Raw genomic sequence first — 18,028 nt, 5'->3', positions numbered from 1 at the left:
TCAATTTGGAATAAAAATCTTTATTTCTTTTAGATTCTGCTACAAGTTGCAGTAGTTTATTAGCATGCATAGTTTCACACAGTTAAAACAAGTAAAATCACAACTCTTTCTTCTTCTTTTTTTAAACAGCATGCATATACCCTCACATCCATTCATGAACAGTCTACAAATAATTTAGCTGTCCTAACAGCTAAAGCGCATTTCACGCAGTCGTTTTGAAAAGGTAATTCAGTGCATCAAATTTCTGAAAAATATTGCATCTACTTACCAAACTGGATTAGACTCACAAATAATGTTTGTAAACTTTCTTTGGCTTTTTATTTTACCATAAAGAAGCTTCCACTGCTTCCTTGGAAATAATAATGATGGTAAGGAAGCTGGTACACTACATGGACAAAAATATTGGACCGCCCATAGCTTCACCTTAACAAGACATATTAGACAATTCTCCAACGTAGTGGGGACCGTTTGGGTAAGGCCCCCTTTTTTTTGTTCCAGCATCAATGTACTCGAAGCAAGGTCCATAAAGGCATAGCTGGTGTGGGAGAACTTGCAGAGCTCTGACCTCAACCCCGACAAACACCTTTGGGTTGAAGTGGAATAGAGATCGCGACCAATCACACACAAAAAATGATTCTTCACCCTCATAAACAGGAAACAATAATTTTGAGCAAAGTGCAACTGAACTATATAAAATCAAAGGTTAATTTATTCAAATAAGTCATTATTAAAGAAAATATATTTTGTATAATCTAAATATATGCCAATCAAGTGCATTTAATTCAATTAGATTCAGTTAAATTTATCATTTGACTTTGTAACACTGTAGCAAAATTACCTATCACTTATAGTCAGCATTTCAAACAGAGTTAGAGTGGGAATTAAGAAATGGGATTTAGGTGTAGTGTATAGGTGGCCCAATAGCTTTGTCCGTGCAGTGTATTAAAGAGTGAGGGAGAGTGTGCCAGGAGGGAGTTCGAGAGTGAGGTTGGTCGTTTGACTGATTTTGAGGTATTAAAGGTAAAAGTGTAAATGTTGCACCAAGTGAGATTTTTTTTAACTTCACAAATATTTTGTTCACTCAGCAAAACTCACAAAGAAACTCAAAATTATCAAAGCTCGCTGATGATAATAAAAGCACTAACCCCATCTCTTTACCACCTATAATTTACCTCTTTGTTGATGCCACGCTTGCACAGTCAGGCGTGGATGATTTCTCAGTGTCAAAACATGTTTTGTGTATTCTGAATATACTCGCGGAAGTAATTCAGAAATAGCAAAACACAGCATATGTATAAAAAGTAAGGCCTATCTTCAAGATTAGCAAGTTGCAGTTGAAAGAGTCCGTCAGTCTTATGCACAGTGGCAATGACACACACATAAATATATATGTATAGTCTATATATCACAGTAAAATAGGTATAATGTTATTAAAGTCATGAGAACTGTATCGGTGCTACATAACATATACCGAACAAATACTGGGTCACGATAGTCTCCAGTGACATAACACATGTACAGCATAAGGTGGAAAGAAACAACAGTATGCACAAAACACAAACACGCTGCTTGACAGGGGTCACGTAACATGTTTCTATATTGCCATTTGTATTTGTGCTTCAGATACGCTCGGCATTAAAAAAAGGAATGTGCTGTATGAGTTCGGGTGTTTGCTGGCATACTGCTGCTTCTTCTTAATTGCTACAATTATTAAAGTGTAATAGTATGTAGTTTGTAGGTGAGCAAAACAGCTTCACCCATTGAGTCAGGAGAAAAAAGCACATCAACATTAGAAATGTTGTCGTTAAAGGAAAATACGTTTGTAAAAACTACTTTGCAAAAGTCAGAAATGCAGCTATTGGTTTTGTTTATGCTCTTGGAAACAGCAGCAGCATATTATTCTTAACAGTGTTGCTCCCGACTGTAGTCGTCAGCATTTGTGCTTCAGCGTGGCAGTTTCAGGGCAGGGTTTGATATGTTTTCTTGTTTTGTTTTTTTTGCTGTCTTCTTCATTGACAGATTCAGAAGTTCAAGCTTCATCAGTATTCTGTGCTACTTGCACTTCTTTTCCTCCAAAACCCAACAGAGAATCCAGGCTGTCGTTTTAGCTCTCAGCCAGGAACTCACCGAGACATCATCCGCACAAATTCTGAAAATTAAACAAAGGAGAGATTATTCACACAGTGCAGGGACCTCCTGTGGTGGCCAAAACGGAGCAGAACTACGGTATGGTTGTTGGAGATACTGGAGCACAAGCTGACCTTGCTCAGTAGCAGCAGAATATGAGAAAGCCTGTATTTGCTTCAAAGTGCTGAATATATTTATATTGCTTCCAAAAAAAATGTCTTAATGATATCGCCAGAGATCGTGTGCTGCTAAATGAGCATGACTTGATCTCTAGGCCATGCATTAACTTGGGTATTATTACTGCCAATCTATCTCTGTCAACAAAGAAAATGTGCAAGTTAAATAGTCAATGACACATCGGCTCATGAGTTTAAGAGAAACTCGGTTTTTGCCCTTTATTTTGTACTGATGATGTCATGGGGCTAATAATATGTTAGTCTGAAGATAGTTGGGTAAATTTTGGGCTCAAACAAGATAATGATCACTGGATTTCATACAGCTATGTTTAGCATTTCTGTGCTTTTTAGCTCATTGTTTTGGCTACACAGACTAGCACTTTGATTTTTCTTCCTCTAAAAGCTGAATGAGAGGAACCCTTGAAGGTCTTTTTTTTTAACTGAGTGGTTTCTTGTATATTTCATGACCTTCTTTACAAGATATGTCTTTATTGATATATACTGAGGTGTCAAAACTGGTGTATACAGGTGATACCTTTAGATGTTGTCTTTATGGAATAACAAACTGCTGTGAGCCACTCTCACATCTCCAGTAGCATTGTTTCCAGATGCAGCAGGTAGCTGTTTTCAGTGGTAAAGCGTCAAATGCTAGCCACAACACTGAGATGATGGAGCGTTAAGCAACTAAACAGACAGTATTTGTTATGTCTCCAGATTTATTCCCTGATCTCCGTTTGGTTCTTACGTGTAGTTATGGTTTAGGTTTTGATTTTTCATTTATTTTAAAGTGTGATAAGCCTCCAGCTTTTTGTTATTTGTGGAGTTATTAGTCAGGTATGCACGTTCTGTGTGTCCGTGTTTTACTGTGGCTGTTGCCCAGCTCCGTGATTAGCCTTGTGTATATAAATAGTCCTGTGTCCCCTTTCCTTTGCCGAGTTGTGTGTTATCACATGGTATTTATTTTTTCTTGCGTTTCGACTTGTTTGGCACTTTGCAACAGCCAAAATAAGTCCTTGTTTATTAGAGTTCTGCCTCTCTGAGCTTTGTGTTTGTGTCCAGTACACGTCACATTTACCCTTGATATCAGTTTGCTGTGCTATATAAAAAAGCTTTAAAAAAAAAAAGCTAGAAAGTTCCCAGTAAAAGACAAAAAAATCAATTAAAGTTTAATAAAGATATCAAAAAGCAAAACTACACATCAGGTTGAATCAGTCTGCAGGTGTTACCAGGGCTTATAAAAGTCATAATCGCTGATCCACTTGCATGCACACGATATTAAATAAGTACTGGATACATACTAATACTACAGGATCCTAAAACAGAGCTGAACTTGAGGTTTCAAGTAGATCTGAGTAGACCCCAATTCATACCGTCTATGAGAGCAATTTCTAAACCTCATTTCTTTTTCTACCCAATTATATTTGCTTCCATATCTATTTTTAGCTTTAAAACAATTACCGAGGCACTCGAGCGCATAACCAAGTGCTGAGTATTCATATTTATTCTCTCGTCAGCCTCATTAGCAACCTGATGGTTCTCTCCTGCCTCACATCTTCTTGTACGTTCTTTTCTGATCTTCACCCAAAAACCTGAAATTATGTATCTCTAAGTTTAGTAACACTGCTGAGAACAGCAAAACAGCCTTAAATTTTCATCCCCGGCATCCTGCTGTATACATCTTTCTCTCTGTGGGTAATCTATGAGGTGACATAAACCTTTGGCAAGGAGATTATATGAGACAGACCTACTGCTTCATCCCCTCACCTCACTCTCAGCATGGTATTGGTATATAAGGCAGACACATAGTGGGATTTTGCTTATATGTGAAATAGCTGTGTGCGTGTGTGTTTCAGAGATAGACTGAAGGTTGAGAGAGAAGGACAAAAGCAGAAAAAAAGGTTATACTGTGTTCACAGACATACTTCACAGTATTTTCTACCTTCAAAGTCTACACGTCCATCTCCGTTGATGTCGATGTCTCGCAGTATTTCCTCCAGTTCTCTGTGTCCAACCTAGAAAAGTCAGGTTGGTGTGACAGTGTGAGCTTCTGTGGCACAAAGGTTTAAAAGCAGACAGGCTGGACAGTGATGGATGGAAAGCTACAGGCACGAGAGCAGCTCTGTACCTGCTGTCCCAGAAGTTTTTTCATGGCCTCTCTGAGTTCTGCAGTGCTAATCTCGCCGTCACCATTAGTGTCGAACTGAAAATGGGAAATAAACACATTACTAAAAACAAAAAATATTTATTGGTATTAAATGAAAATATAGCATTGAAAAAAATCCCGCCTTTCCTTACCTCTTTGAAGGCATCCCTCAGCTCCTTCACCCCTATCATGTCTGCTGTTTCAGCCAGAAGTTTGGGCCCCATGAGTTCAACAAAGTCTTCAAAGTCAACATGTCCTCCCACTGACGGATAAAATGTCAGCTTTTATGAGCAAAAACTGGCAGAATTTTGTTTTCTTCATTTCAACATTATCATATGAATAGTAATGGTGAAGAGTAAACTCAAATTTTAAAGGGTCAGTTTACCCCAAAATCCTGGCAGCTAGCACTATTTATCAATCTTCAATGTTCTGATTGGCCGTAAAGCTGCTTATTTTACCTTTAATATAGCGGTATTAGATGGCAATATGTAGTGATGACCAGAGACCAAGGAAGTGGGAATTTCATGAGTTAAAATGTCCTGATTCTTTTTGTGAAGAACACTAGGATGTCAAATGGCAACCTTTTAAACTTCCAAATAAAGGTTTGGGTAATCCGGTTGTGGCTGTGCAAATCTTGTAGCCAGAACACACAAGCTGAGTGTCACGTTCAGTTTGCATCCACCATAAGGTAAGTGCATTTGGTTCCTTTACATAAAAGAGAAGACTGATATCTCTACAGCCAATCTCTCCAAAACTGGGCGGCTCTTATCAGAACAATCTAGATGGATAAGCAGCGCTACAGGATAAAAGAAGTGAATGCATATTAGGGAGAAATCTCTCTTTCAATTTTTATGCATATTTGGCAATGAATCAAGCACACAGGCACACTTCTAACTTACAGTTCATGTTGATCTGCTGGCTCAGTTCTATTAGCTCCATCTCTGTTGGCATGTATCCCATAGTTCTCATGCAGTTCCCCAGGTCTTTACAGCCAATGAACCCATCTTTGTCTTTGTCAAACTCCTTGAAGGCCTCGCGCAGCTCTGAGACCAAATGAAATTAAGTGTAAATGTGACAAAGATGTGTTGAAAACTACTTCAGAATACTGTAAAATTCACTCTTTATTTTTTACTAACAACATAGCATACCATCCATTTCTTCTGGCCTCAGCTCTCGATCCTGTGGAGGATCATATTGCAAGTTAGTACCCAAATACTGCTGATATCTTAAAAAATCAGGCCAATTCCCAGCATACAAAATGACACTGTAAAAAAGTAAATTGGCAACCACAGTGCCACAGAGTGCCACGAGCTTTCAGTTTTCACTCCAGCTATAGAGAGAAAGAAATTATTAGTGGGATCACACAGTTAATAAAACATTGAGTCTTCTATTTATAATTAGGCAGTGGGATCAAAGTGAAATACCAGAAACAAAATGTATGGCCTTTGTTGCAGCAGAAAAGAATCAGAACCATTTACTGTGTCTTTAGAACGAATGTGTGCGCAATGAGTGAAAATTGTTAGTATTTAGGGTAAATACAGAGACTAAAGGAAGATGTTAATACAAAATAATATGTGTCAGTCCATTGAATTAGAATAACTAGTCTCGACCACTGTATCCTTTAAGAAGTCCCATATGAGAGCTCATCATCAGAAGAGTCGTCCGCACTGAGGATTTCAGCATTGCTCCTGGCTTTAATAACAAGACCTTGAGTCGTGTTGTCAGCTGCTGGAAATAGATGAAGAGAAATAATCACCATGTGAGTAGCATTTCTGCCGCTGCCATAACCTGTCCTAATAATCCTCCATCCAGCTACAAAATGCATCCATCCTCATGCATAACAGATGCTCACATGCCCTTTCAGCATTCAACTTAAATTATCCAACAAAAAAACCCCATCTTCTAAGCCCGACCACTCTTCAATACATGCAGGAAGTGCTGACATTACAGTAGAAGGTGATTGCTACACACATGGGATTTGGTTGTTGTGCGTGTACTGCATTGTGTGCTATAATCTCTCTTGGCATGCATGCACATGATATTTTCTGGACTTACGTACAGCCTGCCGGCTCTCAGCGAAGCCCTTGCGTAGAAAGATGCATGCAGGCCCCAGTATGTTGTGCATGTTGGCTCCATTCTGGGCCAGGGCTACTAGTGGCTCAAGATAGGCCCCCCCAGATCCCCCCTCCTCACAGGATTGCACTGCTTTGTAGTTCTTCTTCTGGTCCTGAAGAAGCATCCGGTGGGTAGCCGGATATGGATGAAGAGGCAAAGACAGGGGTAGAGAGTGTGACTCAGTTTGTTGAGGTATTGTTTCAACAAGGAGCCAACATGGAGATGGGAAGGAGGGAGGGTTCAGAGGAGGATCATAGATGACAGACATATGTCTGTCAGTCATTGGAAAGTGTGGAGTCAGGTGAGTCATGACAGAGGAAAGGATCTCAGTGACAGATAAGTGGGTGTAAAATATAGTGACAGAGCAACTGATGCCATCTACGTATAAATCCATCTGGCAAAAACCATCCTGCACAGCAGAACACTGCAGAGCAGGATGCAGGCCTCTTTTCATGTCACAAAGCAATAGCCTAATGTAAATAGTGCCTATCATTTTTTAATGGTCCTCACAGGTTATTGTGATCATTTTGATTCATTACACAATGTGGTTTGACTTGAGTAGCTTTGGCCATTGTTTCCAGTGATTACGATAACACTGCACTCACCACAATTGCTGCGATGTGGGGAAACAACAAGTCCAACTCCACACACTGGTCACACTTAACTCTGATATCAGTTTTTTTGCTCTACAGGGATGAATTGTAATAATAATAATAATAGTAGTAGAAAGCAGTTGTATGATTGCTCCCCAGATCTTATCACAGAAAATGGAGGGTGCAATATTATCTAAGCAATGGCCAGAACTAACAAAATAAGACCTAAGCTCTACTAAAATCAAAGAATTTCTTAATATTTTTTTTCTACAAGAGTGTTTGTGCTTTGGACTGACACAATTTATTTTTAGATTGCAAATCTGTAAGCAGTAGTACGGTTTTCTTTTAGTTCAGCACGAGGTCAAATAAGGGCATTTAGAGTGTTATAGTGAGTCCATGCAAGTCAGCTACAGCACTATTGCTGGGATTGTTACTTAAAATTACCCAGAAGTGGCTAGTTTTCTGTTTTTTTGTTTTGTTTTTGGGGGGGTTGTGCACATTATAAAACAGTTTTCCTGAAGGTGATGCTGACGTTCAGCCAGCCATTTAATTATAATCACCAATTAGCCAATCGACCAGGGGGCGAATGTTGTTCTCTCACATCAGTCATTGTGATTACCGAGAGGGCTACAAGTTAATTAAAACAGTTTTTCTAAGCCAAATAAGGTCCAGAAGGTCCAGCTGCAGACCAACACAGCTCAGATTGCTATTTAAAAAACAGAGTCTAATGTGCATTTTGGTCAAGATGAGATTAACTAATTTTAATGCACTAATATCTCTTATAAAACATGTCACATTGATCTAGTTTTGAATTACTGCACTTTAACATCCAACTCAATGCAGGAATTTAAAGCTAAAAGGTAGAGAAGTAGACGTTATATCACAACGAGTTACCAGCGGACCATTTTGCTGTTGTTTTAAATCTTTCTGACATGAATTTGTACAACGTTCAGATGCTTTATACTGTCAGCACAAGACATCTGCATGCATATGCAATGAAAAATTAATATGCATGCTTGTGCAATATGCACAAACACACACTATTATGCGCTCTACAAATGACCTTCACACTCCATCTGTTACCATGCCAGTCGTCCTGCCAGTTCGTGCATTCCTACAGTTTTCACCACAGGAGCGGATGCCCACTGGGTAATCTGACCAAGTGATGCATGGAGCGGGGCTGTCTGTGGCTATATCGTGCCAGAAAAGTACTATGAACACATGCGCTAGCTTTTATATAACTAAAAAAGAAAATACACGTACACACGCACACACACGCACATACAAGACCAAAGAAAAATCTGAGAGGTTGTCAAAGAAACGCTGAAGTCAAGCAAGAACTTCTTCAGCACTCCAACCAATTTTTGCACAGATGGCATCAACAGTTGCTTGTCATATTGTTCTTCCTCAAGGATGTGCAGCTGGCGCAATAAAGGAAATTCTATTCGTGGGTCTGTCTCCCTGCTACACTGACGGTCTATTCAAGCATACGCTGATACGTGAAAGATGTAATCCAAAATTAGATGTATTAATAAGCCCAAAGACTCTGAGCCAGTGAAAACAGCACACCTGTTTGCAACATTTCCACTGCCTGATCGCATCCTGCAGGTGCTGTTCAACAAGGTAGCATCTTCACCTGGGTGATAAGGTGGTGTGCAGCCTGACTGACCTTAAGTGATGTGATCCTAATTCACAGATGCAGTCGACAGGTCAACCGAGAGGACTGACCAGCCCCTTGAACCTCTATGTGAATACATGCACTGATAAGGAAAGAGAAATCTTTCTGAAGTCCTTAAAAATGTCAACGTGTAAATGCAGACTGAGTTTTAAAGATCAAAACTAAAAGCTCCTGACTTGGCTAAAAGTACATAAGAGACGAGCTTTAATCTTAAATTATTCTGCTGTTATTCTCCACACAGCCTGAATGTAAAATATCTAACAGTACGCCAGCTCAGTCAGTGCAGATCCAGTCAAATAGCCATCGGTCAGGTTGGGGACAAACCATTAGAAAAACATGCACCAGGAAGGAGGAGATTCAAGGAGAATGAAAAACCTCAAAGCGGACCTTACCTTCTTGGTGAAAATTTTAAGCGACTTTACAGAGTTGCCCATTGCAAAAACAAACAAACCAAAAAAAAAAAAAATCTTCCTGTCTTATGTTTTCTCTCTAACTGTGGCTGTGTTAGTGAGCCTGCATGTAAGTGCACGTGTATGCATGTGTGTTTGCAAGTGTTTCCAGGCATGCATGGAAATAAGAGTGATTAGAAAGCGAAAGAGGGTTCAGTGGGTCATTGACTAATAAAGGAAGACATTTGGGAGAAGGCAGGGAGAAGAGCAGGGATATAATAGGAGGTACGAGGGGAATAGGACGGAGAGGAGTGTGCAGGGAGGACCTGGAGGCAAGGACACTGGAACGAGGGGGAGGGACACTGAGACAAAGGGAGGGAAATATGTAAACAAGAATGACGGACAGGTCAGAAAAAACACAAAGATGCGCGAAAGAGAGGAAGCATGCATGTAATCAGCTCGAGATGCAAATGCCAGAAGTAGAAAAGAAAGACTGCTTATTCATTCTATCCTCTCTCCTACTGTGTCTTCCCTCCCTCTACCCTTTCTCTCTTCTCTCTCTGTCTCTGTTATCTCTCTCCCTCTCTCTCTCTTCTCTCTCTGTCCGTCAGTCTGTCTCATGCTCTTTTCCCCCTCAATTGCTCCCCCAAGTCCTGCTCACCCCACAGTTCTAAACCATCTATACGAATGTGACAGAAGAAGCTCGTTCGGACAAGCATATTACCTTCCCCTGAGCAAGATGCTGGAGACACTAATCCAAACATGCACACATGCACACACAGACACATCTCTCTCTCTCTCTCCCTCTCTCTCTCTCACTCGTACACACGCTCGATTAGACACTCTTGGATGTGGGGCTGTGGAGCTAAAAATATAACACACGCTCTCTCTTCCCCCCTATTCCCACCACTCTACCCCCAGCATCCATCCCTGCTCTCTCTCCCTCTCCCTGTATGTGTCGACCACACGCATACACACAAAGACGTAGAAGCATCACAAAGTCACGTTAAGCTTGAAGGGCTCGGATTCAGATCAAAGCTAAAATGTGCAAGAAATGACACATGGATTCTGAACCACCGCGCTGGAGGATTCAAATCAGTGTGTGCAAATGCAAACACACACAGACGGAAAATAAATGCTCTCTCTCAGCCTATCTTACGCGCACACACACACACACACAAGCATACATTTGTTGTCAGGCACAATGACCAAAAATGTGGCTTTCTAAAAATGAAGCCTCTGTAAAAACAGTAGTGAAAAGGATAATGCATGCAAATGCAAATGTGGGCTAATTGACTGATCAACACTTTGTCCTACTGGGCTTCACATTTAAAGTAAATGCTGTACCTTTTATTCCAGGGTGCAATAAAAACTTAACAAACAAAAATATGAGCTTAAAGTTAATTCACTCATTTCATTTTGTCTCACTATATGTGTTTCCATACCATTTTGCATTTACTCGTTAGTTATTATTGACCTCTGGTTCTCTTCCACAGTGTTTCTTTTGTCCCGTCTTCCTCCCCTCACCCCTAACAGCTCACGGGAGATGGCTGTCCCTCCCTGAGCCTGGTTCTGCCGGAGGTGTCTACCTCTTAAAAGGGAGTTATTCCTTCCCACTGTCACCAAGTGCTTAGGGGGGCCATCTAATTGTTAGTGTGTCCTCTATTTTTTGTAGCGTCTTTACCTTAAAATATAAAGTGCCTTAAAGGGACTATTGTTGTGATTTGGTGATACATACTGTACATATATTGCATGACTTTAAAATGCACAGCGTGTTTATTGCAGGAGTTTTAAGTGAGAATTCAGACATGTTCTTATTGACATGTCCCTCTTAAGTAAAAGCCCTTCCCTCTGAGGCATATTTTAAGGTATGTAAACAAGTTCTGCCTTAAACATTTATTATTTATGACCAGTTTGGGTTTTTTGCATATGATAAAATGAATGATTATTTCTTACAACCAAGCTGTTGTTTGATAGAAAATCTAATTATGTTGGTAATGTTTAAAAAGAAAACTGAGGAGAAGCTTTTAGGATTTTGGTAGTCGTCATTTTATGCAGGAAAAGTTCTTCTTTCTGTCATAAACATCCACCTAGTGGTAACTTAACAGTCATTCGCTGCGGCACTGACGTGCATCAATATTTCCCCCTCCTGTCCGACCTTGTCTATTCACTGATGTTCTAATAAACACATTCACGCCCAAGTTGCTTCACATCTAACTCCCATTCAATATCTGAGCGGCTCCTCTGCGTTGTTCCTTGGGTGATTCATCCAGCCTCTCATCACAGGCTCATTGTGAACTTCAGAACACATCAGACGTCAGACACAGGAGCCGTCAGCTCTTATAATGTCACACCGTAGTGTGCACGGGCATGAGATCCATCCCTCTCTCTCTCTTTTTGCTGTATCCTTTCCCTTTTCCATCATACTCACTCTCGGATACTTTACCCACTAAGAAGCATGTCATTTACTTTCGTTGATATTAGTATCAGATGGTTATGGGGTGACCATTTCTCAAGAGTCTACATACGCGCACAAGGCAGGAATCTAAATCAAACAGGAATATTAATCGTTTCCTTTGCGATTTATTTGAGATTTGAGGTCAAACATAATCCTGTTTCATCCATCCTCGGCCATCAGCTGTGTTAAATGAGCTGAGAGAAGTAGGAGGGTGAGGGAGGGGACTGATGCAATAATAAGCTCACATGAGTTCACCAGCCGTTGTCCTCTAAAGCCGCCGAGTTAATATTACACAAACAAGGAGACTGTGACCACAGAATTCATGTGGTTTGTTTGTGAGTTCGTCATCAAAGGACATCCGAGCGGTGAAAAGACACGCAGTGCGCACTTGCGTCATCTTCTTGTGTTTGGGTTGAGACGTCACAGTTTTTATCCTGCAGCTGATTCATTCATTGGAGTCAGATTATAGTCAGTATTTAAGTATTTTTCTTACAAACATCTGCTTTTATGTGAGAGGAGTTAAACATCCAGTGTGTCAGCAGGGGAAAAATATTCATGTGTCTTTTTATTGCATGTCAGTTATTGCTGATTTTTTTTTCTCTCCCTCTGAGTCATTTATCCCTTCTAGTCTGTCTCGCAGTCTCTCACACTGATTTTCCCTTTCAGCCTCAGGTCTGCATCAATATTTAGCATCATCACATGGGCACACATGCACTCACACACACACACACACACACTTCATAATGTAGCATGTGCATGTGTGTGCACGGGCCTCTAATCCTCATCTCAAAAAAGGGGTTTACCTCCTTCTTGGAGATATAAATATACCTACCATATGTCTAAAAATAGCTTTGTATGTTCTAGATATGAAGGAGGCATATGTTCTTCTTATTTTCACCCTGATCTTTCTCCTCATTTTACTCATTTGTGCTCTTCCCCCCCTGTAGGCACTCTCCTTTTATCCCCTCTCAGACGTCACTATGACCCAGGTCAAAAAAGGAAAAAGGAAAAAGGAAAGGAAGAGAAGGAAACATCAGTGCGTGCGAGTACAAGACGAGTAACAGGAAGTGGACTTAATCTGTGTTTTAAGACCTTTTCCTTAGATTGTCTTTAGACTTTTCAGGTGGGAGCGAGGAAGTGAGAGGTGATGAGCGTTTGCTGGTATAACAATCATCAGGTCTGCCAGTAAAGGCGCTCACTCTTCCTATTTTACATCCTTTGTCCCCCTCATTTATGCGATTCCTCCCCGCTCCCTTCACTTTCTTTTCCGGCCCTTTCGCTTCTCCTGGCTCCCTGATGTGACATTCTCCCCCCACTCCACCCCCTCTCTCCCTCACCCGCACACTGGCAGCTCAAAAACCTTGGTACAAATGATACTTGCTCCCTCTGCTGGTCAATGCACATCCTTCAACTATTATTTTAGAAAAAAAATAAGAGATTTCTCTTCATAATAATTTCTCATCACACATCTTTCAATAACAGTTCTCTACTACATTTCCACATTTCCTGCGAGAGTGTGCAGAACAAGGTCACAAAAACCGAGAGCTGTAGTTGGGCTCTTAAAATAGAAACAAATTTTCTACTGGGACGTAAAAGTGCTCTGTCCTCGATCAAGGTGTCCTTTTAAACCCGAATGGTTCAAAGGCCAGAATGTGCTGGGATAATGGGAGCTAATTACGGTGCACGGATGCTCTAAGGATAGAAAATTTGAGTGAATCACAGTGCCACAATCTCCCTATAACAAACAATCCGCAAAATGCAAGCGGCAAAACACATTTGTCCTTATTCTAACCCCCACACTTGCCTCTGTGGTCATCGTGAGTCATCATGATTCACGTATTAAAATGTGAATTTTAAGATGATGGCTTGAAAAAACATTCACCGTCTTTCTCAATCAGGAAGCGCACTTGCAGAAGCCTGAATATTTTTGCCAAGACAAAACAAAAAGTAATAAAAAGAGGAAAAAAACACCCTGCCCTCCTCCAGTCTCTCATAATCAGGTCTTGTTGGGCTATTTTTAGCCTTCTCTACATGCAGCGAGTGTGTTCTGTTAGGATTGTGTGCAGATCTTGATGTTACATAAGAAAATATGAAAAGAAAGAGTTTGCAGGGAGTTTAATGCCTCATTGCTGGACCCGGTGTCAAGCTGCTACATCCCGATTTAAGAAGTACTAAAGGGCATACTATGACGATTGTGTTGTCAAATAAATGAAACAGCTTAGGTAAGACGCTGAGCAGGTGCAAAAGAAGAAATAAATAAATAAGAAAGCATGCCTGCATAAGCCTTCTCAGCTTTCTTCACTTTTTGTCCTCACACATGCATCATTCGCTTGCTGGCTCCTTCACACAAACACTGATGCACACAGACTCACAACTAGCTCGCGTCCACTCACAAATTCATTTTAGCTTTTGACGGCCGTGTTTGGTATGACTGAACTTCCGGGCGATATCACAAAACAAAGCACTTTGAGAATTTGATTATTTTCGTCCAAAATCAGAATTAATTACAGTAGGTTTGCTGGTTTGGTAAGCCTGCATTTTCAAATTACATTTGTAGCTTTTTATACTTTTTCTAGCTTTCACAAATGTAATTCTTCCTCACTGTTCCCCTGAATCAAAAATCTGAATTTTTCCCATGTGGGATCTAGGCAGAAAATATCAGATCTCCTTATTCTATGCACATCAGCAGCTCTGGAGACTTTATATAGCACACCGCTGGATGGATTTTGCCTCACTGGAACCCCTAAGACTGATTGAAGCTCTGGCCTGGATTGAGGAGTTATTTCTAGAACACATTAGCACACTGAGAGGTAATTGTCTCCTCTTTAGCTTTTTATCATCCAAAGATGATGAAGAAGGATTTTAAGTGAAATGAGAAAAAAAGATGGGGTGGAGGGGGTTGAAAAATCTAATGTGCAGCTTCCTGATCTGTCTGAGTAACAGGAGGAATTTGGCACCCTTTGTAGAAAACTAGTTTATTTGGAAGTGAACAGGTGGTGAAGTGATGCAGCCTGCATTTGTCACTCACCACGTTATTGGCAAATGTTACGAATGATATCTCTACAAACGCTTCACTTACCGTTGTGTGTGTGCGTGAGACACACGGGCTCTCATCACTGAAACATTTTCCACACAGGGGGGTAAGCTGATCCCCCTGCTGTCACTCAGGTGACAGCAACAATGAAAGTGACTGCATTCATATCGGGATGCATGAAAGACTACAGAGAGCGTGAAAGTAATGGATACCCAAAACAAACAGGAGCCAGATTTGGACTGAAAAGATGCATTCATTTTTAATCTGCCCAGAACGGGTGACACCCTGTCAGTCCAGCCTCACCTTCATCTCACCTGTGAAACCTGCTGCTGAATTTCAGCAGCTCTTATGAAAAGCATGTATGCTGCAGTTAAGGGACCAAACCTTTGCAGCAACGAACAGGAACCCACAAGTAAAAAGCTGAATATCTAATGAGCAATATTTATTTTATTCATTTAGGATTGTTTTATTTATGTCCTTTTATACTGAAAGATCTGCTTTGACCCTGAATTGGATAAGAAAAAGACAATGGATGGACGGATGGATGGATGGATGGATGGATGGATGGATGGATGGATGGATGGATGGATGGTTGGATGGATGGATGGACGGACTTTCAAAACATTTTCTTTTTTATCTGTGAATGGAGATGGTCTGAATGTGATGTCCACACAGAACATGAAGATCCAGTAGTGCAATCCAGTAAGGACCTCAAAGTGAGCAACCCGCATCACTTTGTAAATAGACTCAATTTTGATCTTTGTGGGGGAATAACAACGTTTTTCTCTTTAGTGCAAATAATAAAAAAAAAAATTAAAAAAACGAGTGTTCCAGTTTCTTCTGGTTAATGAGTCTGCTTTTTTTTTATTCATGCTGCTACTGAGCAGTAATACAGCTTGATATTTTGCCCTTTGCATTATGCTACAACAAAACTCTGCATGTCGAAACAAGACATTGTTTAATTTAACTTAAAAAGATTTAGAAAACTTAAAGAAGGTCAATCTATAAATTAATTATGACATTCAATTTTTCCCACTTTGATCAACTTTCGAACACTTTCGAAGTTTAAATGTTCTCCCCTCCCCACAAACCTCCTTACCTGCCCAAAAACTGATTTCACTATTGGATGAAGACTGGAGTCATACTCAGAGGATGCTGCGTTTAGTCTTTTGGTTTTGCGGCTGGCCGCTGGCCGGACAGGTGCGGTTGTCGCAGGTGGGTCTGAGCTGAGGCTGGATGATGACCCGGTGACGACTCTCTCGCTGGACTCGAAGAAGAAAGCTGCATCGTCCTGGTGTTTTGGATAAGATGGGGTTGGTGAGGTTCTCCTGTCGTGTCTGGATCCGACCTGCGGATGCACAGCGGGAGGCACCTCACCTCGAGTGGAGTCGTGGTGGTGATGATGATGATGATGATGATGAGACTGTTTGGATCTCGAGGACCCGATGTGCTGTTTCTGATGCCTGTTCATCCTGTGCCCCACATCCTCCTGAGTGTATTCTTCATCATCTTCATCATCAGCCAGGGTGGTCGGCTGCCGGTGAGTATGACTTTTCGGCGTCCGATGATGGTCACTTAAATGTCGAGAGTCGGCATGTCTTGGTTGGCAGAGAGGTCTCCGCACACTGGTCTCGCAGTCTTCCCTCCAGACCGCGTCCTCGCTGCCTCCAGCTCCGGCGGGATGATTATGGTGAGAGCGCTGGCTCCTGTGACCGTGAGGACCGCGATCCCCGTGGGCAGACCTGCGGTGGGGCCCCGATGTTCTAAGCAGAGAGGTGGTCGACTCGCTTTTGGGAAGAGATGAGCTCATCGTCCGCGCTCGTTTGACAGGCGAAGTGAAGCTGAGGAAGGATGAAGGTCAAGCAAAGGAAAAGAAGGCAGTCCTCCACCACTTGCAGGTGTTCAGCCTCAGACGGTGGGACCCCGCTCTTTAATCCACATCCACGCGCTCGATCAGCACTTGACAGAGCGCAGAGAGGAAGTTGGAGCACCTGAGCAAGAGAGTGGCAGCAGAAAAATGTAGAAGTTGAGCTCTGTCAGCTAGCCGGTCAGTCACGGGGGCTCCGCTAAGTTTGGATGACAGCACTGTGTTGCGCTGCCGCGTGTCACATGCGGCAGCAAGTTCACTCCGCTCCACGTAACTACACATAATTTCAGACGTAATGAGCAGCTCGATTAATTGTGCCCCCTCCCTCCCCCCCTTTTTTTTTTTTTAACGAGCAGTCGCTTGGACGTTTCTGCTCACGTTCATGTTTTACATACAGTGGATGATGTATCAAAATCACAAACATCGACAGAGAAATGTTATTAGACCAGACAGCAGTCAGGACTAACAAGTGGCTTCAGTGACATTAACGCGAGTGGACGGTGGTCATTGTTTTCAAGGACGGGCAAGGTAGATCCCCTGTGTCCTGCAAATCTGGAACTTTTATCAAACACTTCACGAGTTAGAAGGACTTTTAATTTGGAATTAACGCTGATCACCCTTGAGATATACAACACAAAGCAACAGTAAAACATGATGTCACAAAAGGTCAAATAAAATGACAGCTTTGGGGGGGAAATACTTTAAGTGATTCTTAAATGATTCTTTCTCCAATCCTTCAAATCAATTTGCAGATTTAGGAAAAGACTGGTGTTAAATCTCTACTATCTCGCTATGAAAAATAATACACCGAAAGGGTGTTAACTTGGGATTTTCTCTTTTTTTTCACTAACATTTTATGTATGTTTTATAATGTGAATTATCTATAGGCTGCACATGTGTAGGGGAGATAAATATGCATATGCAGTGAATCAATTTTCATCGCTTGCTAACAACAAACAAACAAACAATATGCTTGCATAATCTGGGTGTGATGGTGTCAACAGCATAATGGAAAATCTGACTGTGGGTTACTCAAAATAGTAACAGCAAAGTTCAAATGAAAAAAATGGTGAAAACAAAAATAATTAATTAAATAAATAAATAAAATTAAAAGCACATAAGAGCGTCAGTCTTGCCCCATCTGCACATCCAGGGTCATAATTCTCACAGCAGATGTCTGGGGATGCAGGGCAAAAGTAATGATGTTAATATACGCAGCCAATTAGACACTCGGGCTCTCACGAACTGTGCTCACAGAGCAAAGCTGAGATTTTGCCCTACTCTCTCAGGGGAATTTTTGTTCTACAACATCTGTGTCCCTGTCTCCACAGCTCTGGGGAGAAGCAAAGTGTCTTCACTCTGCTGCAACCATCCCCCCGACACACACACACTTCAACATGGGCTCGCTTTAACTCCTCTGATACCTTTTCGTTTCAACTGTGCATCTT

General features: G+C 41.2%; 1 protein-coding gene across 3 annotated transcripts; it reads right to left on the bottom strand.

The window, feature by feature from the left end:
- cabp1b (calcium binding protein 1b) lies at positions 1-16,853 on the bottom strand. Of its 3 annotated transcripts, none has more exons than XM_005735257.1 (8): positions 15,813-16,853; positions 6,506-6,673; positions 5,595-5,625; positions 5,346-5,489; positions 4,599-4,708; positions 4,429-4,503; positions 4,243-4,315; positions 1-2,149 (listed from the first exon to the last, which is right to left on the bottom strand). In XM_005735257.1, exons 1-8 carry the CDS (start codon positions 16,521-16,523, stop codon positions 2,124-2,126), a joined length of 1,338 nt encoding a protein of 445 aa, XP_005735314.1. In that variant the 5' UTR covers positions 16,524-16,853; the 3' UTR covers positions 1-2,123. The 3 variants fall into 3 exon arrangements, with proteins under 3 accessions (XP_005735314.1, XP_005735316.1, XP_005735315.1); XM_005735259.2 differs by lacking the exon at positions 15,813-16,853 and adding an exon at positions 9,225-9,927; XM_005735258.1 differs by lacking the exon at positions 6,506-6,673.
- Between the last annotated feature and the right edge of the window lie 1,175 nt (positions 16,854-18,028).

The sequence above is a fragment of the Pundamilia nyererei genome, unplaced genomic scaffold (assembly GCF_000239375.1).
Source record: "Pundamilia nyererei isolate P.nyererei 1_Seehausen unplaced genomic scaffold, PunNye1.0 scaffold00063, whole genome shotgun sequence".
In the NCBI taxonomy this organism is placed as follows: domain Eukaryota; kingdom Metazoa; phylum Chordata; class Actinopteri; order Cichliformes; family Cichlidae; genus Pundamilia; species Pundamilia nyererei.
Note: the sequence above shows the minus strand (reverse complement) of the source record. Positions and strands in the feature narration are given on the sequence as shown.